At 21.2% G+C, this 26,759-nt stretch overlaps 2 protein-coding genes across 7 annotated transcripts in view; one reads left to right on the forward strand and one right to left on the reverse strand.

The window, feature by feature from the left end:
- The window catches only part of LOC122498264, a 191,129-nt gene extending 183,637 nt beyond the window's left edge, over positions 1-7,492 (forward strand). For all 5 annotated transcript variants that reach the window (XM_043605921.1, XM_043605925.1, XM_043605922.1 and 2 more), the window contains one exon: positions 5,074-7,492. In XM_043605921.1, the coding sequence (XP_043461856.1) occupies positions 5,074-5,526 (453 nt within the window). In that variant the 3' untranslated portion in view covers positions 5,527-7,492. The remainder of the gene's footprint in view (positions 1-5,073) is intronic.
- A 5,725-nt stretch (positions 7,493-13,217) lies between these two features.
- On the reverse strand, positions 13,218-25,936 carry LOC122498246 (solute carrier family 35 member F1-like). 2 transcript variants are annotated; one of them, XM_043605900.1, is made up of 8 exons: positions 25,571-25,936; positions 22,082-22,191; positions 21,538-21,731; positions 17,931-18,093; positions 17,430-17,586; positions 17,046-17,256; positions 14,742-14,872; positions 13,218-13,649 (listed from the first exon to the last, which is right to left on the reverse strand). In XM_043605900.1, exons 1-8 carry the CDS (start codon positions 25,687-25,689, stop codon positions 13,391-13,393), a joined length of 1,344 nt encoding a protein of 447 aa, XP_043461835.1. In that variant the 5' UTR covers positions 25,690-25,936; the 3' UTR covers positions 13,218-13,390. The 2 variants fall into 2 exon arrangements, with proteins under 2 accessions (XP_043461835.1, XP_043461834.1); XM_043605899.1 differs by having other exon boundaries at positions 13,218-13,664.
- Positions 25,937-26,759: the final 823 nt, after the last annotated feature.

Raw genomic sequence — 26,759 nt, forward strand, 5'->3', positions numbered from 1 at the left:
TAAAACATATTTTTGCAGTATTGAACATTTATCATTATGAAAATTACAGAATTTCTAATTTTTAAATATCAACTTCAAAATTTTTAATAATTTCAGATTCAAAATTAAGAAAACTCACTTATTAACTAATTAATTATAATTTATTATTTATAAAAATTTGAATGAAATTCTTCTCGTAATTTCTATTATTTTCACAAATTTGAATAAAATTTTCCGAAAGAATTCAATAATTTTTAAACAATTAGATAAAATTCTTCAAAAAAATTCAATTTTAAAAATTTATAATATTTCTTGAAACAATTCAATTTATTTCATTAAATAATAAAATTCTCCACAGAATCTCAATTATTTTCACAAATCATAGTAAAATTTTTTTGAAAAATTCAATTTTAATTTAAAAAATTGTTATAAAATTTGTTGAAAGAATTTATTTATTTTTGTTAAATAATAAAATTTTTCTAAGAAATTCAATTATTTTCAAAAATATTCATAAAAATTTTGGAAACATTTCAATTATTTTCATAAATAAAATTCATTTCAGGAATTCAATTATTTTCATTAAAATTTAAATATAATAAATTAATTTTATTATTTACAAAAATAATTGAATTATTTCGTAGATTTTTATATTGAAAATAATAAAATTCTTCTCAGGAAATCAATTATTTTCAAAAATTTTATTAAAAATCTACGAAAAAATGCAATTATTTTCAAAATAAAAATCTACGAAATAATTCAATTATTTTTATAAACAATAAAATTCTGTGAAGGAATTTAATTATTTTTAATAAATAAAACTTAAATAAAGAAAGAATTCGATTATTTTAAAAAAATTTAATAAGAATCTACGAAATAATTCAATTCTTTTTGTAAATAATAAAATTCTGTGTAGGAATTCAATTATTTTCAATAAAACCTAAATAAAGAAAGAATTCTATTATTTTCAATATAAAAATCACGAAATATTCAATTATGTTTGTAAATAATAAAATTCTGTGAAGGAATTGAATTATTTTTTTAAAAAATTTAATAAAAATCTACGAAATAATTCATTTATTTTTATAAATAATAAAATTTTGTGCAGGAATTCAATTATTTTAAATAAAACTTAAATAAAGAAAGAATTCAATTATTTTAAAGGATTTTAATAAAATTGTTCGCAGAAATCCAAATAATTTAAACATTTGATATAAAATTTCTTGAAAGAATTGAATTTTTTTCATAAATAATAAAATTTCTTGAAAGAATTCAATTATTTTCAAAAAATTTAATAAAAATCTACGAAATAATTCAATTATTTTTACAAATAATAAAATTCTGTGAAGGAATTCAATAATTTTCAATAAAACGTAAATAAAGAAAGTAGTCCATTATTTTTAAGGATTTTAATGAAACTTTTAGCTGAAATCCAATTAATTTAAACAATTGATATAAAATTTCTTAAACGAATTCCATTTTTTTCATAAATAATAATATTTATCAAAAGAATTCAATTATTTTTAAAAACATTAATAAAATCTTTGAAATAGTTTAAATATTCTCAAAAATTTTGATAAAATTTTTTATATCAGCTTAATTATTGTCAAAATAAATTTAATTATTATAAATTCTTCAAAAGAAAAATTAAATTTGCTTTTAAATTTTAGAAAAATTCTTACAAACAATCAAATTAATTTAAAAACTTTTAATAAATTTCTATGGTGGAATATAATTATTTTATATTCAAAAAATTAAAAAAATTCCCTGAAAGGAAATTATTTATTGTCAAAAACTTTAATGGTATTATTCGAAAGAATTCAATTATTTCTAATATTTAAATAAAGTTTTCGAAGGAATTCAATTATTTCCAATATTTTAATAAAATTCTTGAAGGAATTCAATTATCTTAAAAAATTGTAATAAAATTCTGAAAAGAAATAAATTATTTCCTAAAAATTTTAATAAAATTCAATAATCAAATTTTTAATTACAAGTACATTAAAAATCACGATTATTTGGAAAACTTGAAAAAAATTCTTTAATTTCAATTATTTTGGAAATTTTTTAATTAAACTTATTTAAATATCTTCATTATTTTCAAAAAAAGTCAAAGAAATTGTTTAAAATGATTTAATTATTTTGTATAAATGATGAAATTCTTCTCAGGAATTCTATTATTTTTAATAAACTTTTAATAAAATTCGTTGAAAGAATTTGAGTATTTTTTTATATTTTAATAAAATTCTTCCAAAGATGTCAATATTTCAAATATTTTGATAAAATTCATTACAATTCAATTATTAACTTTATTAAAGTCTGTGGTTTTTCATTCTGTCCGTTCGCAGTATGAAGTTAGTTGTTAGTTATCATTTGCGAATTATTATCATGATTTTTTTGTTTGTTTATATTTTTCGTGATGTTTTGACATTTTCGATGTTATGTTATGCGGTAGTGCGGGTGTTTTTAAAAAACGTTAAATTGTGACAAGAATTATTGTGTTTGAAAAATCGTGGAAAAATATCTGGTATCAGGCGAGAGGTTACCGTTTTCAGTGGAAAAAAAACTGTAGATTGGTAAATTCTAATTATTAATTAAAATTTTCTTCTTAATTAAATCATTTATATTATTTCATTTTATTTTGTTAAATAAAAATCTCAAAATAACTTAAAAACAAATTTTATTCGTATATCTTATTATTATTATTATTTTTTTTTATTTATAATTATAATTGATAATATTTATTGTATTTTGATTTATTATTATTATTGAAAATTTTATGCATTTTTAAAATCTAAAAAAACTGAAATATCGAATTGTCAATAAAAGTTGTATTATTTTCAATTTTCAACGATTATTAATTTTAATTAAAAAATTCAATTTTCCTGAATCAATAAAAAATATCGTTCGAAATTTTATTACATTGGTCGTTTTCGTAAATTACTGTTCAATAATATTAATTATTCAAAATAATTAATTTTTTAATATTTAATTTTTCAAAAATTTAATTAATCTTCAATTATTAACTTATACAGTGCAGGATCTAGAGTCTAAATTTTTTGGGAAGAGCGATCCCTTTAGTGTGTGCTTTTTTTGATTGCTATTATGAGTGATAATAGCTCCTGGTTCTTTTATGTTTAAAAAATTGTTCGAAATAATTAATTTTTCAAAAATGAAAAAAAAAAATTCAATTGTTTCAAATTTTAATTAATTTTAAAAAAATGATTTTACACAAAAAATTTATTTATTTTTAAAAATAATTGCAATTCAAAATCTATTTGAATTTAGTATTTTAATAAATTACTTTTTTTATTATGTTAAAAATAAATTGTTTTTTTTAAATATTTTATTAATTTTTTACAATATTTGAATTTTAAATAATTCAAAAGTCAATTATTAATTATTCAAAAATAAATGAAACAATTTTAATTAATTCAAAAATAAATTATTCTGTTTTTAATAAAAATTTAATTATTTTGAAATCATTGAAAAATGTAATTGTTCAAAATAATAATTAATTATTCAAATATCAAAAATACAATTAATTCAAAATTAAATTATTTCATTTTAAATAAAAAATTGAAATTAATTTATTGGCACTTACGTAAAAAATAAACGTATTTCTGTGTGTGTTTGTGTGTAGAATTAACTTATAAGTGCTTTCTTTTGCAAGAATTAAACTTATCGTTATCTTCTGTTCAAATAAAATATAAAATGTTAACGTTTTTTTTAACACAATATTATAGAAAATAGATTTTCTAAAAAGAAAAAAAAATAATGAACTTAAAAAAAATACTTTAGGCACCGCCTTTCATTTCAACTATTTAAATACTATCAAGTCTTTTAAAGACTATATAAAGTCTTCAAATCATGAAAAATACATAATAAAAAATTGAATTATTCCGAAATAAAATTCAAAAATCAACAAAACAATCAATTTACAATTAGGGCCATTTGGGGTAATTGTAAACAAGGAATAAATGTAAACAATAGATGTTTCAACTAAATTTACAAATTTAAAAATTAGTTTTAAAAACTTGAAAAAAATTGTTCATAAATTTAAATTACTTTAAAAATATCCAATTAAAATTATTAAAGAAACACAATTATTAAACAAAAAATAAAAAATAATTCTTCAGAAAAATTTAATTAGGGTTTCCAAAATTGATTTAATGATTTTTAGCGAAAATTGAATTATTTTCATAAATAATGACATTTTTTGAAGAAATTCAATGATTCTCAAATTTTTTGCAAGAATTTAAATGAAATTCAATATATTAATTTTAATTAAAATTAAAAATATTGAAACATAAAATTATTAAAGAAGATAGGAAACAAAAAAGTAAATTACAACTAAATCAAAGAAGATAGAAGAAGAAGAAGATATTAATATAGAGAGAAGATATAAAGATAGAAGATGTTAATTGAATAATTTTATATTTCTAAAAAAAATGTATTTTTCATTCTTTCCAGCATTTCCATTTTTTAAATTTATTTAAAACATTATAACGTCATAATAATAATTAAAATACCCTTAAAAATAATAATAATCATTTTAAAGAATTGCTATTTTAATAGAAAAAATATATTTATATATATATTAAAACATAAAATTATTAAAATATTAAACAAAAAAAAAATATAAACTGCGAACAGATATTTTCAATTAATAAATAAAAATTTTAATTTATTTATATAAAAAAAGAAAATGCAAAAATATATTAATTAATAGAAGATGAAATAATTTCTTTAATGGCATTTGAACCATAATGACGTCACAATTTGTTCACAGCATTTGCTAAAAAATTGTGACATCATAATGGTTCAAATTCGCTGAAAAAATAAAGTTTTAATTATTTAAAATAAAACGTTGAAAAAAAAATGCACGCGCGCTCGCGCGCGTCAGTTTTTGCTAGTTATTTTTATATTTCAATTATTTCCCATATAGGATTAATTTTAAAATTCCAAACATTTAAAAAGAAAATTTCCCATATAACAATTAGGAAAAGAAAAAGCAAACAAGAACAATTAATTTCAAACTAACAGCAGAAATCCAGAATACAACGATTATTAATATAAATTGTTATTATTTTTCAGTTGGGAAGAGGACAGAAAAAAAATAATCTTGACACTCCAAAGGCACGGAGAGCAAAGGATAGAAAAAACGTCGATCTGGATCGAGATAAATGTGAGGAGAAGGATTATGAAAATGAAACATGTAAACCAAAGACTCTGAATATTTCGATGGATTATGTCGATATCGTGAAATTGAACGTTGTCAGTGAAAAGGACAAGGTGGCGGCATTGGGCGATATACCAATGACTGAATTTTCAAGAAATCGTCAGGATTCGCCAGTAAAAGTTCATCGAACAAAGGACAAAGGGGAATTCCCCAGTGAGAAAGAAATTCCAAGTCCTGATTATGGTGTTGAGACTGATGTAAAAAAAAATTCGCGAGACTCATTTTACGATCTCATCGGTGAAGGTGAGGATAGTATTAAATTTGCTGACGACGATGACGAATATCTCGATAACAAAGCGACAGTTTGAAAATATCAATTCCCCCCCCCCCGCAAAGAAAAAAATATTCGAACAAAAAATTGTACTACAAAAAATTATTCACAAAAATTCAAAAAATGATTTACAAAAAGTTAAAAAATGATACGCAAAAAGTCGAAAAATTAAACGTTAAAAATTAGATACAAAAAATGAAGATTAAATAATTTTCTTCAAAATTAGAATTTAGACACGATTAGAAATATAATTTCGAAAAGAAAAAATTCTCCAATCTCCGAAAGATTAAAACTATAAATGTGAAAAATGTATGGTGAACGAATAGCAATTTTTATTCTTTCAAAATTTATTTCGATTTGTTTAAAAATATCCCTTTCATTATTTTTAAAATGAATACGTATTTTAAAGACAAGGGAAAAGAAATGAAGACTTCACACCATACATTATAGATGTTGATTGTTTAGACAAATCTTAATATTTTTTTATTCACATTTAGAAGTAGATGGAACTGTTGATAATCAGTAATTGATAATTAAATATGGAACAGTAATTTATTCAGAAAAAAGAATAATGAATTCGGTGCAATGTAAAATTTTGTAAAATAATTAAATTCTGAAAATGTAATATTTAAACTAATCGTCTAGAATAATCTTCTAGTTAAAAAAGATGAAATCAAAGTTTATCGAAAGAAAAAGGGAAAAACGATAATTTATTAAACTTCGATTTTTTTCTAATATATATTGCAAATATGATTCAAGACTGCTTCGCTAATTTATGCGCTTGTTACAATTTTAAACGCGAACATTAAGTACAATTAAAAACGCCAATTTTTTATAATTATACAGTAACTTTATTTGTGCCAATTATTTTTTTTAGATTTTTATTTCTATTATCTATTTATGTTTATATTGTACAGAATATTTAATAATTTTCCTCAGGCATTAAATAGATACATATTTATTATTATTTAAATGTGATCCAAAAAATTATATTGTAAGATAGATTTTCAAATTTGTAGAAAATTTCCTATATTTATGTCAAATGGAAAATTGACTGATTCAGTCTGAGACAGGGTTTTTTTGTTGTTTTCAAATTTTAGGATGTTTTAGATTTTTATTTTACAATTTTAGGAAAATAATTTATTAGCTATTTCGCTAAAGAGCTGTAAAATAAAATTTTTTAGCCAAAACTTTATAATTTTAGCTAAATAGATAAATTATTTAATTATGTGTAATTGTGTAGGTACCAAAAAAAAGTGATGGTGTGTGTAAAATTTTTGTACAGTAATTTAAAGAGTAACTTAAAGGAAAACTGAAATTAGATAAAAGTAGAATATTTGATTTTGTAATGAAACGAATTTTTTACTCTTATACGATATATTTAAAAGTATAATTAAATTATTAATGTACCATTTGTGCTCCATTTAATTAGCTCAATACGATTAATTTAAAATGTTCTCCGAGAGAAATAATTATGTGAGTAGAGTAAATTAGAAATCTTTCCAAATTAAAATTGTGTTCAGGTTATTTGTAATTTAAAAGATGGTGAAGCTCAAAAATTAGGATTTTAGAGAGAAATGTTAATTATTAATTTTGGGACAAAAGAACAAAAATGTTTGATGTATGAAGGAAAATTGTAGATTATCATACGAGGAAAAATATTTATCACACGATCAATTGGTTTGATCAATTAAATTTTAGCCTGGAAAGAAAAAATAATTGTAAAGAATATTTAAATGTCAGGAGAGAGGGATATTTAAAGAATATTTGAATGTGGAATTTTTCTTTATTTAGATGTCACGAAAAAAAGTTTTTTAATGTCTTATTGTCATGCACGCGAGCACTAGATTGAAATTATATTGACTTGTAATCTACTGAACCGTTAAAAGAACAATTTTCTTGTGAATTATTCGACAATTTTAATTTAATATTTGTTTATTATTTATACTATAATTTTTCGATTCTATTAGCATTCGATTATTTTATTTCGTTTGTTATTTATTTATTTTGCTTCGACTGTCATTTATTTATTTATTTATCTACTATTTATTTTACTATTTATTTTGTTCGATTGCTATTTATTATATTATGTTTGTTAATTGTTTTAATATTTTCGTTGTTATGTACTTAATTTATTGTAAATATTCTTTATAAGTATGTTTTATTTTTTATTGTTGTAAGTTATGTTTTTTTTATTTAATCAATTTTTTTTCGCATTTGAACTGCCATAAATTTTATGTAATATTTTTTACAAAAATTAGAAAATATGAAGAAGCAATTTCCAATTCGTCGCGTATCAAATCAAATAGAGTAATATTAATGTTCACTTAAAAATTGCCTGTCACGTAATAATATTTAAAAACCACGTTGTACATAAAATTAGTAAATAAGATTCTTTTTATAATTTCTCCGTCGTATGTTAGAAAATATGATCTGCAAGTTTTGAACTTTCAAATGAAGGAAATATTTTTATCCAAAATATTTTCATAAATTAATGATTGTAATGGAAATTAAAAACTTAAATTATAAAGTTAATTGTAAATTCTGAATTTCTCTTAATCTAAATTCAGAAACTTTATATTAATTTTTTTTTGTAGTGACGCAAAATTATTATAACAAAAATTTGAATTTGAAGAAGAAATAAATAAATTTCGTTCATTTGAACGTTCAGAGCTTTAGGAGCATTTAAAAAATACGTTGCGCATATAAATAGCTATTAAATTAATTGTAAAAACGAATAGAACTACAATTAAGTTTAATTTTCTGTGAACGCCAACGTTTACAGTTTGTGATAACCAATTAGTATTTTCAATTTCTTTTTTTATTGCTTAGTATTTATATTAATCAGCGAAAAAATTGAAATTAAATTTTAAATCGTTTGAGGCCTCGATAAAAAAAGGAAGTAAATTAAATTTTGACGAACAATCGAATATTTGATATGTGGAAATTTCGATTTGAGAATATCTAGAATAATTCTAGAATAATTCTAGAATAATTCCAGAACAATTCTAGAATAATTCCAGAACAATTGCAAAATATTTCTAGAAAAATTCTAGAACAATTCTAGAATAATTCTGAAACAATTCTAGAATCAGAGATAGAAAAACTATTTGTAAAACACACTATATAGAAAAAAAACAGGGACCTATTTATTGTTCATCGTCTATATCTATAAAAATCTATTAAAATCTATATATATATTTTTAAAAAACGATAGTTACAAAACCTCTTGTACTGTTTCCTCGAAAAAAAAAATGTTTTCGACCTATCAATATATCGAACTTGAATAATGATTCAAAGAAGAAGAAAAAATATCAAAAAAAAAGAAATATGTAATTATAAAAAAAAACAGAAAGAATAGAAACAACTTTTTTTTTGTTCACATTGTCGAATTTATTTCTCAGATGAAAGTAACAACTCAATTTGTTTTAGAAAATAAATTCATTGTAATAAGTGCGCAATAATTTCGTAATCACAAACCACTTTGAGCTAAATGAGTGAACACTCTTTCTCTCTTTTTGTCTCTCATTCGCACACATTCGTTTTTTTTTCTTCGAAAAATGTAAATTAATTTAAAAATCATCGAGTAAAAATTAGTTATACTAAAATTATTTTGAAAGACAATAGGTATTCTCTTTTTTTCCTTTAGAAACCGTACATTTTTTTTTTTTTGCTTTCTTAGATTCTATACAATTTAATTTGTACAATTCAACTATATTATGTCTGTAATAATTTAATTGATAATTTAATATACTATTTGTAATAATTCAATACAATTTCACTAGAATTCAGTGCAATTTAATTAATAATTTAATACAATTTGTAATAACTCAATACAGTTTCAGTAGAATTCAGTACAACTTAATTGTTTTTAATAATTTATATAATTAATATACTTAAAAGTAATAATTTGATACAATTTCACTAGAATTCATTGAAATTTAAACGTTATTTCTGTTTGAATACAATTAGATTAATAATACAAAAGTAGTGACGAAAATTTGTGATTTACATTCAAATCAGTTTTTTTTTTCTTATAATTAATTAAATTTTGTGTTAAAGGAAAAATATTCGAATTGTATTTAAATACATAAATTCATTAAATTTACTAAATTCAGTGTAAATAACATTAAAAAATATACAATTTATCTCAACATTCGAAAATTAAGTTTCGTATGTAATAAAATATAAATTCCTTTGGTCAGGATTTTATTCCTATATAGTTAAATTTGAAAATTATCTATATTTTTTGAAAATATTCAGCGGAGGGAATAATTCATTAAAATTATTAAATACTAAAATTATTCTTCTCTAAATGCTAATGAAAATTTACTTTCCTTAGAATCCAGGTACTTGCAAGCAATTTACGAAAGTAATTCTAAATGCTTTTTTTATAAGCTAACTATAGGCTAAATTTTTTTCATTTTTGAATTTTCTTTTACTAAAAAATAGAAATTATCGTTTTTTGCAAGCAATAATTATAATTAATTTTTTTTATAAAAAATAAATAAATTTTTTACAAGTAAAAAAAAAAAGTTGAAAAATGTAATTTTCAATTTTTTTCTTGTATTTCTTTTTACTCTGAATTTAAAATCTTGTTTTGTAAAAGTTTAACAAATTGAAATATAATAATTTTTAATAATAAAATTTGAATTTAAATAATTTAATTAAAATTCAGACAAATTTTTTTTTTGTAAATTTAACAAATTAAAATATAAATAGTGTAAAATTCTAACGAAAATGGAAATAAAATTCAGAGTTTAAATAAATAAATAAACATAAGAAAGAAGAGAAAGAAAAAGAAGTTTTTTAGAAAAGATTTTAATTTAAATAATTTAATTTAATTAAATTTGAACAGTTTTTGTTTGAAAAATTAAAATTAAAATACGAATAGTATTAAAAATTGAAAAATTAAAATACGAATAGTATTAAAAATTAAAAAATTAAAATATAAATAGTATAAAATTCTAACGAAAATAAAACTTAAATTCATAGTTTAAATAAAAAATAAAAAAATACAGAATTCCTCAAAGTGGCTTTTTTGTTCTATAGAATTGAATTTCTATTTTTTTTCCTTAATAAGAGGCTTTAGAAGCATTACGTTCATGGAGATATTAAAATTTGGCACAATCCAGCCGTAATTATTAATATTTGTAGAAACGATACTTTTTTTTGGCCAATCTAGCTAAAAATGTCTTATTAAATAAAGGACAATTTGTTGATTGTCCATATTTTCTGTTTACTTATTTGCTATTTATTATAATGTAAATGGATTTCTATTTTCTACGAATGGATATTTTTGTCGATTTTACTAGGACGACTATTTTTTTTATTTAAATCAGAGTATAGATGAAGATATCTACAAATGGAAGTTTTTATATGGAAGTATTTGAAAAATTTGTTTCTTAAATGCTCATTATGAATTATTATTAATTTTTTTTTTTTTTGATGATTGAAGTATATATATTCTAATATATATTTATTTATATTATTCATCTATAAGCTCTGCTTAATCTTATATATTTTTTTTGTTAATACATTTAATTTCATCTTTTTTTTCTTGGTGTATTTGAGTAGGAATCATTTCCTTTATTATTAAATATTAACATAAACATCAAGACATATACAATAATTTTGATTATTTTTTCCCTCTTTGTTTACGATTGTTTTACAATCATTTCTCGAGAGTTTCTTTTTTTTATCTACACTGGTCTAAATAATCGATATTCTTCTCCTCAAATAATTAATAATTTTCTAATTTTAACTATTTTCTATACATAGAAAATAGTTTTTTGAAGAAAAGAATAATTTTACATTATAATATTCGTGTTTTCATGATTTGTTTACCTATTGGAGATTTTTTTTCTTATTTTTATATATACTTTAAAATCCCATCAATACAGAGAAAATAAATTTAATTTTTAAAAATAATTTTAAAAAAATATAATGACGGATATATCTCAGAAATATTGAAAAAAAATTTATGATAAAAGCTAATAAATGGATTTTAAATCCATAAAAATGTTTGGTAAAATAAATTTTGACGTAACAATTTTTTTTATAAAATTATAAATAAATAAATTTTAATTTAATAAATTTTTTAATAAATAATTGTTTTCTCATGGAGGTAGCATTTTTAACTTATTAAATTTTTCAACAAATAATTTTTAAGTTAATAATTTTTTAACTAAATAAATTTCAAAATAATATATTTTGAAAAAAGTTAATTTTAAGTTAGTAATTTTTTAAATAAATAAATATTTAAAATAAAATTATGGAATTAATTCAACAGTTTTAAACTATTTTGAGTGGAAGATACATTATTTTTGTACGTTTCATGTTATTTATTTAATTATTTTATTTTATTTATTGTCGAGAGTGAAAGTATGTTTGAATATTCAATTACTTTGCATTTCTGCAATAATTGTTTAATAATTTTATTGCAATCACAGTGAAAAATATTCTACATATTTAATTCATAGTCATTCATTAGTAAATAACTAATTAATGACTAATTAATAACTAATTGACAAATAATTAATAAATTTTTAATTAACGACAAAGATAAAGATTTTTACTAAAAAAAACCACAGTGAAAATATTTCTTATATTTAATTTATAAATAAGAAATAAATAAATACTTAAAAAAGTAATAAATAATTACTATATTTATTTATTTATTTAAGAAATAAAATAATATATTCAAATATGAATAAATAACTATTAACTAATAATAACTAATAAATTAAGAAATAATTAATAATTAATTAACAAATTATTAAAAAAAAATTTAATTAACGACAAGAATGATGTTTTAACAAAAAAAATCGTTTGGAAAAAATCCAGTAAAATTTTTAAGTGATTTTTGTTTTAAATTTCGTAAATAAATATTTCTGAGATATATCGAAATGAAAAATTGAAAATGTGTCTCTGTTTTCTTAATGTGAGTGAAATTGTTATAATATGAAGTTCAGTCTTCCAAGGTGTGCGAATAGGCCTAAAATTATTATAGTTCAACCTGTTTTTTTCAAATACAAGTCTGAAAAAAATTAATTTGAAGATATCGATGAAATAAGCTTAGCTTATCGATTACTTCATGAATGGATCATTTTTTCTTCACTGGTAAATTGTAAATTGTTATTTACAATTAAAAAATACTCGATTTTTAACTAAACTCAAAGAGTAGTTTATTTGTTGAAAATTACTTTATTTATTTAATTATAAATAATGTAATAATAAATAAAATAAAAAATAAAAAGTAGAATAAAATTTAATAAAATAAAATCAACAAATTTTAAAAATAGTAAATAAACATATGAATATTGAAGTAAATAAACAATAAATAAACAACAAATATACAAATTTTTTTCTATTTTCATATTGTGGAAATTAGAAAAAAATTTTATAAACAATAAAATTAGTAAGTGAATAGAAATAATATTTTATAAATTAGTAAATAAACATTGAAAGGAAGTAAATTAAAAATAAAATAAATATTATATAATATATAAATTATTAAATGAAATAAAAAATGTAAATTCAAGTGAAATCTTGGAAAACATTTTCGAATTGTACTGTAATTAAATATTTTCTAAAAAATAGAGGTAAAAATATTTCGAAATATTTAATTTAATTATTAAATTAATTAAATATTTCGAAATATTTAATTTAACTATTAAATTAATAAAATATTTAATTCCTATTAAATTTAATAATATTTTTTCATGTTCAATAATAAAAATAATTGATTAATAATAATATTCACAGTTAACATATTTTATCTTCTTTTACATTTTACCAGTGAAAAGAAAATATTTCGTTTATACTAAAACGTATTTTTTTATATAATATTTATAAGTATATAATTAGATTATTGACATATTACGTCTTGTGCATTATCATCAAGATGCACTGATAATGGCGTTCTCATGATTAACATTTGAATTTGATGGGGTCCTTCCGGTTCGCGATGGTACTTTTAAATTAGCCTGACTACCATAGAATGATGTGAATGCAGTGTCAGAACTTACGCTTAGTGGTAAACTAGTGGCATCCATTATTTCACCTTCACTTCCAATAGTTGATGTTCGCACATCGAAAGCTCCGCTCATTACTGACATTCCTGAACTGGTTGCCATTTCCAAATCATGGGACATGTGTCTTAAAATAAAATCACTTTAATTCATTGTTAATTAATTCGTCCTTTTTTTTTGTCTTTTCAAGTAAAAAAAAAAAAATTATTTTTCATACTTCAAGTTTTCTACGCATCAATTTCAAAATTAAAAATAATTTCAAAAATTTATTCTCTGAATTTAGTAAAAATAAAAATAAATATTAATTTGAATTAGTGACTGTGTTCTTGCTTTTGAATTAGTAAATTTTACTAATAAATAGTAACTGTTATTAATTTATTAGTAAAATTTACTAATTCAGAAGAAATTTTTTTTTTAATTAGTAAATTTTACTAATAAATAGTAATTTCTATTAATTTATTAGTAAAATTTACTAAAATTACTAGAAATTAGTAAAAATTACTATTTATTAGTAAAATTAACTATTAGTCACTTTTATTATTTATAGTCAATTTTAAGATAATAAATTAATATAAATTACTACCTATTTATTAGTAAAATTTACTAATTAAAAAAAAAAAATTTCCTTCTGAATTAGTAAATTTTACTAATAAATAGGTAGTAATTTATATTCATTTATTATAGTAAAATTGACTATAAATAATAAAAGTGACTAATAGTTCATTTTACTAATAAATAGTAATTTTTACTAATTTCTTAGTAAAGTTGACTAATTCAAACGCAAAAAGTCAGTCGATGTTTCAAATTAGAAAATTTTAGTTTTTACTAATTCAAATTCAGGGAAGAAAACATATAAAGAAATAAATGCTAAATATAAATTACTATATAGTTATATTTATATTATATAAATTAACACTTATTATTAAAATCAATAATAATAATAATAATAATAATAATAATAATAATAATAATAATAATAATAATAATATTTAAAAAAATAATAACTATAATAATAAAATACCAAAAAATACTTTTTTTAAACACTCCGTTTGTATTGGAATATAATTTTAGAAATATATTTTTTTTTTGTAGGTAAATTAAATATAAAATAATATAAATAATATGCCCGTTTATATTGAATAAATAAATACAAAAAAAAATAAATTTTTAATAGAATTAAAAACAAATGGAACTAAATAATTATAAATAATAAACGTACCTATAATCTGGAGCAGGTGGCGGTTCTGGACGTTGCCTCTGTGAACTTGTAGACATTGGAGTTCGTTTTATTGCATAAATATAGACGCCCATCATGGTAAGCATGTAAGACAGGAAGTAAAGTGTGTGGAACTGGAAAAAAATTATTTTTCAAGTAAAGGAAAATTTTTTTCCAAGAGGAAATATGTTATTTCATGTATTTTTTTCAAAAAACAGTAGAAAAATTTATTTACAGTCAGGCAAAGTAGTTTAAATTGTCTGCATTTAATTTTCAGTAGTAAAATAATCTTTTAGTCAGACAATAATAAACAACAAATATTAATAAATAATAAAATATGAATTATATAAAAAATAATAAAATATTGTAGGTCAATAGAGTAAAAGCACCTTTAGTCGCAGTCATAATAAGAGTAAACTCAAAGAAATCAGTAGTAAAATATGGTTATAGTCAGACAATGTCGACTAAATTTAGTAAATTAGTAGTAAATGAAATTTTTAGTATAAAATTAGTTTCTTTTGAATTTACTATTTATTGGTAGTGAAATTAAGTAAATCAGTAGTCAACTAAGTTTATAGTGAGACAGAGAAGTTTAATCTGTCAGGAAGTTACTCTTAGTAGTAAAATACTCTTTTAGTCAGTATTTTAGTATTTTTTAGGCTCTTTTAGTCATTTTCAGTAGTAAAAGACCCTTTTAGTCTGACATTTTAAATAATTTAGAAATTTTATGTTTAAATAACTTTCATTTTATTTTCAGTTAGTAAAAGTTTCTTAATTTCAGACAAAAGAGTAAATAATATGAGAAATCAGTAGTAAAACAAGTTTATAGTCAGGCGAAACAGTTGTAATTGTTTTTCTTTTAATTTTCAGTAGTAAAACAAGCTTTTTGTCAGCCAAAATAGTAAAATGAAGTAAATCAGTAGTAAAATAAGTTTATAGTCAGACAAAGGCGTTTAAATTTATTTAATTGTTGGTAAAAGAAAGTTTTAGTATAAAATTAGTTTTTTGCTTGATTTTAATACCTAACAGTTGTAAAATGAAGTAAATAAGTAGTCAAGTAAATTTTTAGCCAGACAAATAATGTTTAACTGTCAGGATGTTAATCTCAGTAGTAAAGTACTATTTTAGTCAGGAAAAATATTCTTATTTTTAGTAGTAAAAGACTTTCTTACTCAGACAATTTAGATTATTTAAAAATTAAATTAATTTTTAAAATTACTCTAATTACTCTTATTTTATTTCCAGTAGTAAAAGTTTCTTAAAGTCAGACAAAAGAGTAGAAAAAAATATGAAATCAGTAGTTAAACAAGTTTATAGTCAGACGAAACAGTTGAAATTGTATTTTTAAAATTTTCAGTAGTAAAAAAGGCATTTAGTCAGCCAAAATTGTAAAATAAAGTAAATCAGTAGTAATACAAGTTTATGGTCAGACGAAACGGTTTTAATTGTTTCTTTTTAACTTTCAGTGGTAAAAAAGGCCTTTAATCAGCCTGAATAGTGAAATTATGAGTTTTTTAGTAGTAAAATAAGTTTATAGTCAGACGAAATAGTTTTAATTGACATTGTACTACTTTCAGTAGTATAAATTCATTTAGTCAGACAAAATAGTTGGAAAATTGATTAAATCAGTAGTAAAATATGTTTATAGTCAGACAAAATAAATAACTTAATATTTCATTTTCAGATTGTAAAATTTACTCTTACTCGAACACACAATTTAAAATTGTTTTTTTACTTATCAGTAGTAAAGGAACATTTTAGTCAGACACTTTTTTTTTTTAAATTTACCAAATAAGTATAAACAATGGTTATAGTCACACTAAATTTAATAAAATTTAATAAAAAAAAAATAAAAAAAATAAAAAAAAATAAAATAAATTTAATAAAATTTATTAAAACAGTAGTAAAAGTACCTTTTTGTCAGACATGGTTTACATTTACTTTACGTTACTTTCAGTATTCAGTAGTCATTCAGTAGTAAAGAAAATATATTATAGTCAAACATAATAGTTTTAATTGTCATAATTTTCATTCTCAGTAGTAAAAATGCCTTTTTGGTCAGGCAAAATAATATCTATTTCTATAAATAAGAATAAGAATATTTTTTCCTCAATCCATGAGTATTATTATTTGCTTCAATAATAACAAAAATAAATTATAAAAAATTAAATAAAGAAATTAATTTAATAATAAATAAATAGAAAGAAAATATTTCAAACAATATATTTAGAAAGAAAAAAAAAATTACTTGCTTATAAAAATAAAAGAAATTGTTAAATAGAAAAATTTGAATGAAGAAGTAATTACTTTATAACGATGAATGAGTATGCCGAATAGAACGTTAAAGAAGTCAGCCGTTAATAGTGACAGTTGCAAGGCCGTTGCTCCAGATTCGTATAGAATAACTGGAATGAGAGAATAGAAAACAAATTGTGTGATGGAATAAACAACCAAATATATCACTGTCAATATATCATCCCAGCGAAATGTTTCGAGTTGTAGTCGCTCCAGAACTCCACTGCAAAAATTTTTCAAATATCATTAATTTCATTCACTGTCAGAGGAAAAAAAAGCAAAAAAAAAGAGAACTTCTAACAATTACTACAGTTTTTAATTTGTTTTTAAAAAGTTATTGAAATTACGTACTACTATTAATAAGGCAGGAAATAAATTTTTTTTGATTAAACTTACACTTGAGTACAACTGAGAATTGTGCCAAAAAATCCAATCATTCCCAGGTACTCGATGATATCGACAGTTTTGACAGCTAATTCTTGCAAAACCGTAATAACGGAAAATAATACGGCACCCCCGAGGCATAGCATATCGCCAACTAATTGATTTTTTCCTAAAACGAGAAAAAAAAATTTTTAATCACCAATAATTAAAAACAGAAATGCCAGTTGTTAGAGATTTAATAAAATATAGAGAAAATTTAAGAAAACTTCTGAAATTTATGCGTTTTTTGAAAAACTTTATTTAAACTTTATTTGAAATTAATTTTTTTTAAATTGTTAATAATAAATAAAAAAAAATAAACAAATAAATAAAAATAAATATAAATAAATAAATATAAAGAAATAAAATTTTTAAAAATGAAATTGATTGATAATTCAAAATTTTGAATTTTCCATGGAAATTACTCTAATTAATAGGGGAAATTATTAAATTAATTAATCTATTATTAATAACCTGTTGACGCAGGATCTTTCTCCTCGTCAATTCCAGCCCAGACTAAACATCCAACGCCCATTAGGCAAATTGAAACACCTACTATATGGACCATTCGGTATCTCACGCCGAGTACCAGACACGAAAGTGCCAATGCCACTGGAATCGCCACACAGTCCAGCAACTAGAGGAGAAAACAATTAAAAAAATTTTTTTAATTAAGTAAATCAGTAGTGAAATAAGTATATAGTCAGACGAAATATATTTAATTGCTATTGTAGTAATTTCAGTAGTATAAATTCATTTAGTCAGACAAAATATTAGAAAACTTTATTAAATCAGTAGTACAATAAGTTTATAGTCAGACAAAACAAATAAATTATTACTAGCAATAATTAAAACTTTTTACTAACTTTTTTTTAAAATAAAATTAGCAATTTTAAAAATAATAGAATTTAGAAATTTGTTAATTAAAATTTTTGTTGAAAACAATAAAAAAAATTAAATTTTGAAGAAATTACAAATAATTGCAGAAATTCAATTATTTTCCAAAAAAAAAAAATTCTTCTCATATAAAATTCAACTATGTTCAAAATTTAAAAAAAATTCTCGTAAAAATCCCAATTATCTGCATAAATAACAAAATTCTTCTCCAAAGTTCAATTATTTTCATAAATGTCAAAAAAATTCTTGTCCTAATTTCAATTATTTTCAAAAATAAAAATGCATTTTTCTAATTTCAATGATTTTCAATATATCTACTATTTTAATAAAATTTCCCAAAAAGAATTCAATTATTTGAAAAATTTTTTAATAAAATTTTATGCAAACATTTAATTATTTTCATAAATAATAAAAATTTCACAGGAATTCAATTATTTTCATAAATAATAAAATTTTTTTTAAGAAATTCAATTATTATTTTCATAAAAAATAATTTAAAATTCTAGAAAATAATAATTGAATTAAAATGATGGAAATATTCATTGTTTATAATAATAAATACTTTTATGAGTTGTTTAATTTAAAAAAAGATTTGAATTTGAAATTTTTGAATTTCTTCATTCCTGTGAAAAATCATGTTCCAAAAATAAGATTGAAAATAGGAATTGTGCAAATATTTATTCTTCTTTTTCTAAAACAAAATAATAATTTTGTTAAAAAAATTGTGATTCTGAAAGAAAAATAATGGAAAATAAATAAATTTTCTATTTCTTAATCACAGTTATTTAACAATTCTCTAATTTTGTTTAGAGGTAAAGAACAAAAATCTGCATAATTTCAATTTGATAAAACATAATATTTAACAGAATTTTAGTCTTTTAATGAAAAGAAGTGAAAAAAATTTTGATGATTTCTATTTCTCATTACAGTTTTGAATTAATTGAATTAATTATAAAATAAAAATAATTATAACATAATAAAATAATATACAATCTATCTAAAGATAACAAAAAACAAAAGTATAAACAAAAGACAACTTCAGAGTGTGAGGGACAGGAAAAGTGAATGAATGAAAAAACATTCACATTATTGTAATAGTTAATAGTTAATTAATTAATTTCATTTTCAGTATCGAAAAACTAACTTTTACTCAAATGAAACAGTAAAAATTGTCTTTTTTACTTTTCAGTAGTAAAAGAAAATTTTAGTCAGGCAAAATAATGTTAAAACTTAGTAAATTGGTAGAAAACATTTTTTCATGAACTGACTTTGTCTTTAACTGTCATTAATTAATTTTAAGTAGTAGAAGATCCTTTTAGTCAGACAAAATAGTAGTAATATTAAGTAAATTGTACAGTAGTAGAAGTAATAACAATATTTAGTAAATTAGTAGTAGTTTTTTTTAATTCTGTCCTAGTAACAACAGAATTGAGTAAATTAGTAGTAGTAGTAGTAGTTTTAATTTTTAGTCATACAAAACAATTTTAATTTTCATAATTTTATTCTCAGTGGTAAAAAGGTTTTTTTTGGGCTGGCAAATTAATAGCTATCAAATGTTTTTATAAATCTTAGGATTTATTAAGTATTCTTATTATAGAAATATTTTTCCTCAAACTATGAGTACATATTATTATTTGTTTTAATATTTAAAAAAAATTGATTTATTTTAATTTCAGTAGTAAAATATTCTTGCAGTCAGACAAGATAATAATAATATTATTTAAATTAGTAGTAGTAAAAATTAATTAATTAATTAATAAATTAGTAATTTTATGCAGTCAGTAATGTTTAAACATTCAGTAATATAAAAGTCTTTTAGTCAGACAGAATAACAGTAAGTTAAGTGAATCAGTAGAAAACAATGGTTATAGTCAGACAAGACAGTTTGAATTTTTATTATTTTAATTATAGTAGTAAAAGGACAAGAATGAAAATTTAGTTTTAAGTAAATCAGTAGTAAAATGAGTTTATAGTCAGACGAAGTTTTGTTAACTTAAAAAAATAAAAAAGTTTTATTGGTTGGAAAAAGTAGGGTCAGGGTACAGTTTATCTAAAATGTATTTTCAAATACTTTTTTTTCTAATAAAGGTTAATTTCTAAAACCTTTTTTTCTAATGAAGGTGCTTTTCTAATTTAAGTAATTTCTTTTCAAGTTTTTTTTTAAATTATTTCTTTTCATAATAAATGTAATTTTCAAATTTGTTTTTCTATAACAATATTCAAGTTTTGCAATGACCATCAATTAGGTATATGATTAAAAAATAAAATTTATGAAAAAATCTTTTAAAAAAAGTACTTGAGATTTCGTTAAAAAAATTGTGAAAGAGAAAATAGAAATTATGCAAATTTGTTAACAAAATTTTTCAATAATTTTTATTTCCTAATCTTAATTTTTTAACAATTTTCTAACTTTTATCAAACTTATAGAATTTCACAAATTTCAGAAAAATAAATATTAGAAATCATAACTTTTTAGAAAAACTTTGTTAAGAAATCAAAATTTTTTAGAAAAAATTTTTTTAGAATACAGATTACATTAGTAATTGTTTTTTTTTCGTCAAAAAGGATTAAAAAATATTTTTTAGAAAAAGTAACCAAAGTAGAAATAAAATGTAGTTAATAAGTAGTAAAAGACACTTTAGTCAGACAAAATAATAATACAATTAAGAACTTCAGTAGTAAAATAAACTTACAGTCAAAGAAAAAAGGGAAATTGTTGTCTGATTTTCATACAAAATAAGAGTCAAATAGCTGAATCAGTATAAAAAGTAAAATACATACGAAGTAGTAAAAGACTCTTTTAGTCAGACAGGGCAGTAGAATTATAATTAAATTTTCAGTAGTAAAGTAACCTTTTAGTCAGACAAGATAGTAGTAATATTAAGAAATTTAGTAGCAAAGCGCTATTATAGTCACAGGAAACTTATTTTCAGTAGTAAAGTAACATTTTAGTCAGACATCATAGTACTAATATTAAGTAATTCAGTAGTAAAGTAACCTTTCAGTCAGTCAAGATAGTACTAATATTAAGTAATTCAGTAGTAAAGCGCTATAATAGTCACAGGAAACTTTTCAAACTTTAAGTAGTATAAAAGCCTTTTAGTCAGACAAAATAGGAATAAAATTATTTTTTGATTATTTTTCTAATTTTTTTTTTATTTTTTGTATTTAATTTTTTTTTTACCTGTATACTAGCCAAACTAGTGAAACGATGCGAGGACGTAATCAGTGTGTTGGCCTCAACGTCTATTAGTGCCAAAAGCAAGTAACGCCAACCCCTTGCTCTTAATACGGAAATTAATCCATGCCCTGCACCCCTACACGATAGCCATGTGGTGTATACGAGACACATCATTACATAATGCGGTACATTTTGTGCTGAAAAACCAAAATTAACATATTACTTGCTAGAGAATAAAAAAAGGACTTTTTAATTTTATTTACTATGTTTTAAAGTGACGATTTTAATTCCTAGAGTGAAAAAAGTCGACTTTACACTTTACAGCTGTTTACGAAATTAATTTTACTCCATAGAGTCAAAAAAGGCAATTTTAATCCCTAGGGTTGTATTTGGAGTACTTTTCCCTCTAGGATAAAAAAATTAAAACTTTTTTTTCTTGGTAAAGTTTACAAAATTGAAAAATTGTATCAAAATTTAGGATGGAAACAATGTACCTACATAATAATATTGCAGAGATTTAAAATTTTTAATAAATTCTATTGTTTACCTGTTGGAAGCGAAACGTGCTCCGATGTGTTCATTTGATGATTAAAGAGCGTCATGAAACAAAGCACCACCGAAAGAAATTGGCCCATTATTATCGCCTTCCATACTGCCCTGAAATTCAATATTTTCCAATTTAATAACTGTCCTGGTCTAATTTCTATTAAATTATTTTACAAACATTATTTTACAGATATTAATTTAAAAATATTTTGCAAATATAATTTATAAATTTTTATTATTTAGTTTAAAATATAAAAATATTATTTTATTAATATACTGTATAAATATATTTTTCATGAAAATTAATTTTAAAAACTTTGTTCCTTTTACCTGATATTCTTCTGTAAAAATGATAAATATTAAATTTACATTGTGTCTGACCATACGGGAATTTTTCCACTGACTATAAAATGTAACAAAATTACAAGGTTCTTAATTTAATAGTTAAAAAGGATTATTTAATGAAATTTAATTAAAATATTATAATATAGTAAAATATGCAAATAAATTAAGTTTTAAAAAGTGTCTGACTGTACAGGAATTTTTCCACTGAATTCAAAATAGTAAATACTTAAAATAAAAATAATAAAAATAGTAAAAATAAGAACAATAAAAATAGTAAAAAATAGTAAATTAAAAAAATATGATACTCCAAAATAATAGAACAAACAAAAAAATAATAAAAATTTAATTATATAAATAAAACTAATTGTTCAAGATGTAATTTTTCTCGGTCTGACCATAGTCGGCTTTCTCCACTGACTGAGAATTTCTAAACTAAAAATTAGAAAATTCTAGATTTTCCCTTTTTTAAAAGAATAAAATATTCAATGTTTTTTTCAGAAAATCATAAAAGAAAACCCTAAAGTGCTCGATGTAATACTCCAAGAAACAAAAAAACAAAACTTTTTTCTATTAAAAATGTATCGTTGAATTTGCGAGAACAAACTTGTGATATTCAAAGGATCTACCTTGTAGACACCTCTTGAATAAATAAACACTCTAAGAATTCCAGTCCTAACGCATATAATATATTCATTGAAGCATAAATCCGTTATAAATTTGAAAAACTTTTTTCCTAATTGGATTTACTTTTTGTCTGAAAGCAAAATTTTCTCGAGAGAGTTTCCTTAAAAAAATCACAACTATTATATCACTTAATACATTATTAAAATACGAATTTTATTAATTCATATTTTTACCATATTAGTTATGAATTAATATGAAAAAAAAAATTTCTACTTTTATAAAAATATTCTTCTTTACTTAGAGAAAACTGTGAAATTAACTTTATTTTATATTTCAGTAGTAAACAAATATTTTAGTCAGACAAAAATAGTAGTAAAGTTTATTAAAATCAGTAATAAAATCAGTTTATAGTCAGACAAATGTTTTCAGTAATAAGAGTTCCTTTTAGTCTCAAAAAATAAGAGTAAAATGACGGATTGTCATTAATTTACTTCTAACAGTATAATAACGAGAGTAAAATTTATAAAAATCAGTAGTAAAATTGGTTTAATTGACATTAAATTACTTTTAGTAGTAAGAGACCCTTTTGGTCAGACAAAACATTAGTGAAATCTATTAAATTATTATCATACAAATTACAACATTTTTTATTTTCAAATGTGAATTTTCGTATAAATTTCAGATTCAAACTTCAAAAAAATTCAATTATTTTTATAAATTTAGTAATTTTTTTTTGCAAAGATTCAATTATTTTCTAAAATTATAATAAATTCTTCAAAGCAATTCAATTTTATTAATAAATAGTAAAATTCTTTGCAAAAAATAAAAATTATATATTCAAAACAGTTTTACGAAAGAATTCAATTGTTTTCGTAATTTATTACAAAAAATTTCAATAGAACTAAATTATTTTCTAAGACTTTAATAAATTCTTCAAAAGAATTCAATTATATTTATAAGTAGTAAAATTCATTTGCAAAAATTCAATTGTTTTCAAAAAAATTCCACGAAAGAATTCAATATTTTTCTTAATTAGGTAAAAAATTTTTCAAAAAATTTTTATTTTTTTTCTAAAATTTTTAATAAAATTTAATAATTAAATGTTCAATTTCAATTATTAACAAACACGATTATTTTAAAAGCTTGAAAAAAATTGTTAATAAAATTCAATTATTTCCAAAAATTTTAATTAAAATTATTAAAAAAAAACTCCATTATTTTAAACAAAATTCAGTGAAATTCTTCAAAAAAAAATTAATTAGAATTTTTTTAAATTTTAACAAAATTCTTCGCGAGAATTCAATTATTTTCCTGAATAATAAAATTCTTCGAAAGAATTCTATTATTAATAAATTTTTTGATAAAATTCTTTGCAACAATTCGATGATTTTCAATACATTAATTTTAAAATTGAAAATATTTGAAAAGAAAAATTATAAAAAAGTTAAAACTAAATTAGTAGTAAAATCAATTTACAGTCAGAGAAAATAGTTTTAATTGTCATTATGACATTTTCAGTAGTAAGAGTCATTTGGTCTAATAAAATAAATGAAGAATTAAGAAAATCAGTAGTAAAAAAGATTATAATCAGACAAATTAATTTTTACTTTCAGTAGTACGAAAACAAAGACAAGATAGTAGTAAAGTTTATTAAATCAGTAGTAAAATTGGTTTATGGTCAGACACAATAGTTTTAATTATTATTTTTGTATTTTCAGTAGTAAAAGAACACTTTAGTCAGACAATTTAGTATTAAGTGTAATTATTCTGTAATTTCAGTAGTACAAGAACCATTTAGTCAGACAAAATATTATTAAGTGTAATTTACGTGCTTTCACTAGTAAAAGAATCATTCAGTCTATTAAAATAGTAGTAACAAATTTAGTTCAGTAGTAAAATAAGTTTATATTTAAACGAAATAATTTTAATTTCTACTTTTGTACATTTTGTCAGAGAAAATAGAAGCGAAATGAAGTAAATCAGTAGTAAAACAAGTTTATGATCAGACACATAGTTAAAAATGTTATCACTTTGCATTCATTAGTAACAATAACCTTTTATAGTCTGTCAAAATAATAATATTAACTATTTTATTTACTACTTGAATAAAAATATTGTATTTAGTAAATTTTTTACTCAAATTAATTTTTATATTTATTTAGTATTATTTATTTATTTAGAAACTAATTAAATGTCAGCAATTAAATGTAATTAAATAATGAATTAAATTTACACAATAGAAATGATTGTTGAAATAAACAAAGAGTAAAAAATATGGATTTTTGTCAAAAAGAATACTTTTAAACAGGAAGTGATTTATTATAACACGCCATTGTTTTTTTTCACCCATTCCCTGATCACAGACAACTTTAACGACCACTATACCGAATATATCATTCACCGCCTCCGCCCTTAACACGGAAGAGCAACGACCTTGAGGGAAATTTCTATTTTCATTGAAAACGAAAACAAAGAGAAAAAAATCGTAAGATAGAAAATATAATTTCTTAATTTCACATACCACTGTCGAAGCTCGGATATGTAATTTTCAATTTTGTCGCAAATCCCATTTCTGGGTTGCATTGTGCGATTTTGATAGCAAAATCTAACTCCCGATGACATTCCCGTGCCATGGTGCATTTTCACCCTGACACAAGACGTAGAAACGACCCTGGATAGCGCTTGCGCGACCTCATCATTTTGCGACTTGCTCTCTCTATTTCTTTTTTTTTTCTCCCTCGCTCTCGAGACCAACTCGAAAACACTCGTCTTTTTCCGTTTCACCCTCGTCAAATGTGTTAATTTATTTTTTTTTTCTATTTATTAATTCTGATATTAATTATCATTTGATTGCCTGTTGATAATTAAAAACTGAAAATAGGTGAAAACAGGTAAAATACACTGAAAAAAAAAACTAGTAGATTTGACTACTTTTTAACTACTCTACGTACACTGAAAAAAAAAACTAGTAGATTTGACTACTTTTTAACTACTCTACGTAATTCAATAGGTCCTCAACTGAATTCAAATAGTTGTACTAACTATCATAAAAGCAGTTAAGACAACTAAGAATGTAGTTGGTTGAATGTGATTTAGTAGTTTATTTGACTAACTTTAAAGTAATTATAACAACTAAGATTTTGTAGTAGATTTTACTACTTAAAGTAATTCGATAGGCTTTAACGACATTTTTGTTGTAGAATTAACTATTATTTTGTTTTTAAATCTACTACTTTAAGTAGTAGGTTTTACTACCTAAAGTAATTCGATAGGCTTTAACGACATTTTTGTTGTAGAATTAACTATTATTTTGTTTTTAAATCTACTACTTTAAGTAGTAGATTTTACTACCTAAAGTAATTCGATAGGCTTTAACGACATTTCTGTTGTAGAATTAACTATTAAAAGTAGTTAATGATCTGTTTTATAAAGTAAAAATTAACATCTTTTTGTTTTTGTCAGCAACTACTTAAAAGTAGTAGAATTATTTATTATTATTTATTAATTATTATTATTACTGAAATTCATTTTTTCATCTCCTCTAGCATTCCTATTGGTCACATATACTTTATAATTTTCAACACTTATGTACATAATGGAGAAAAATCCTCAAACGCCGGGGATTGAACGCACGACCCTAACATTCGCAAACCGATAACCTAACCACCTAACCACGCTCGCACGCTACGATGGTCTGCATGAAACCTGAT

The sequence above is a fragment of the Leptopilina heterotoma genome, unplaced genomic scaffold (genome assembly GCF_015476425.1).
Source record: "Leptopilina heterotoma isolate Lh14 unplaced genomic scaffold, ASM1547642v1 Lhet_144, whole genome shotgun sequence".
Taxonomy (NCBI): domain Eukaryota; kingdom Metazoa; phylum Arthropoda; class Insecta; order Hymenoptera; family Figitidae; genus Leptopilina; species Leptopilina heterotoma.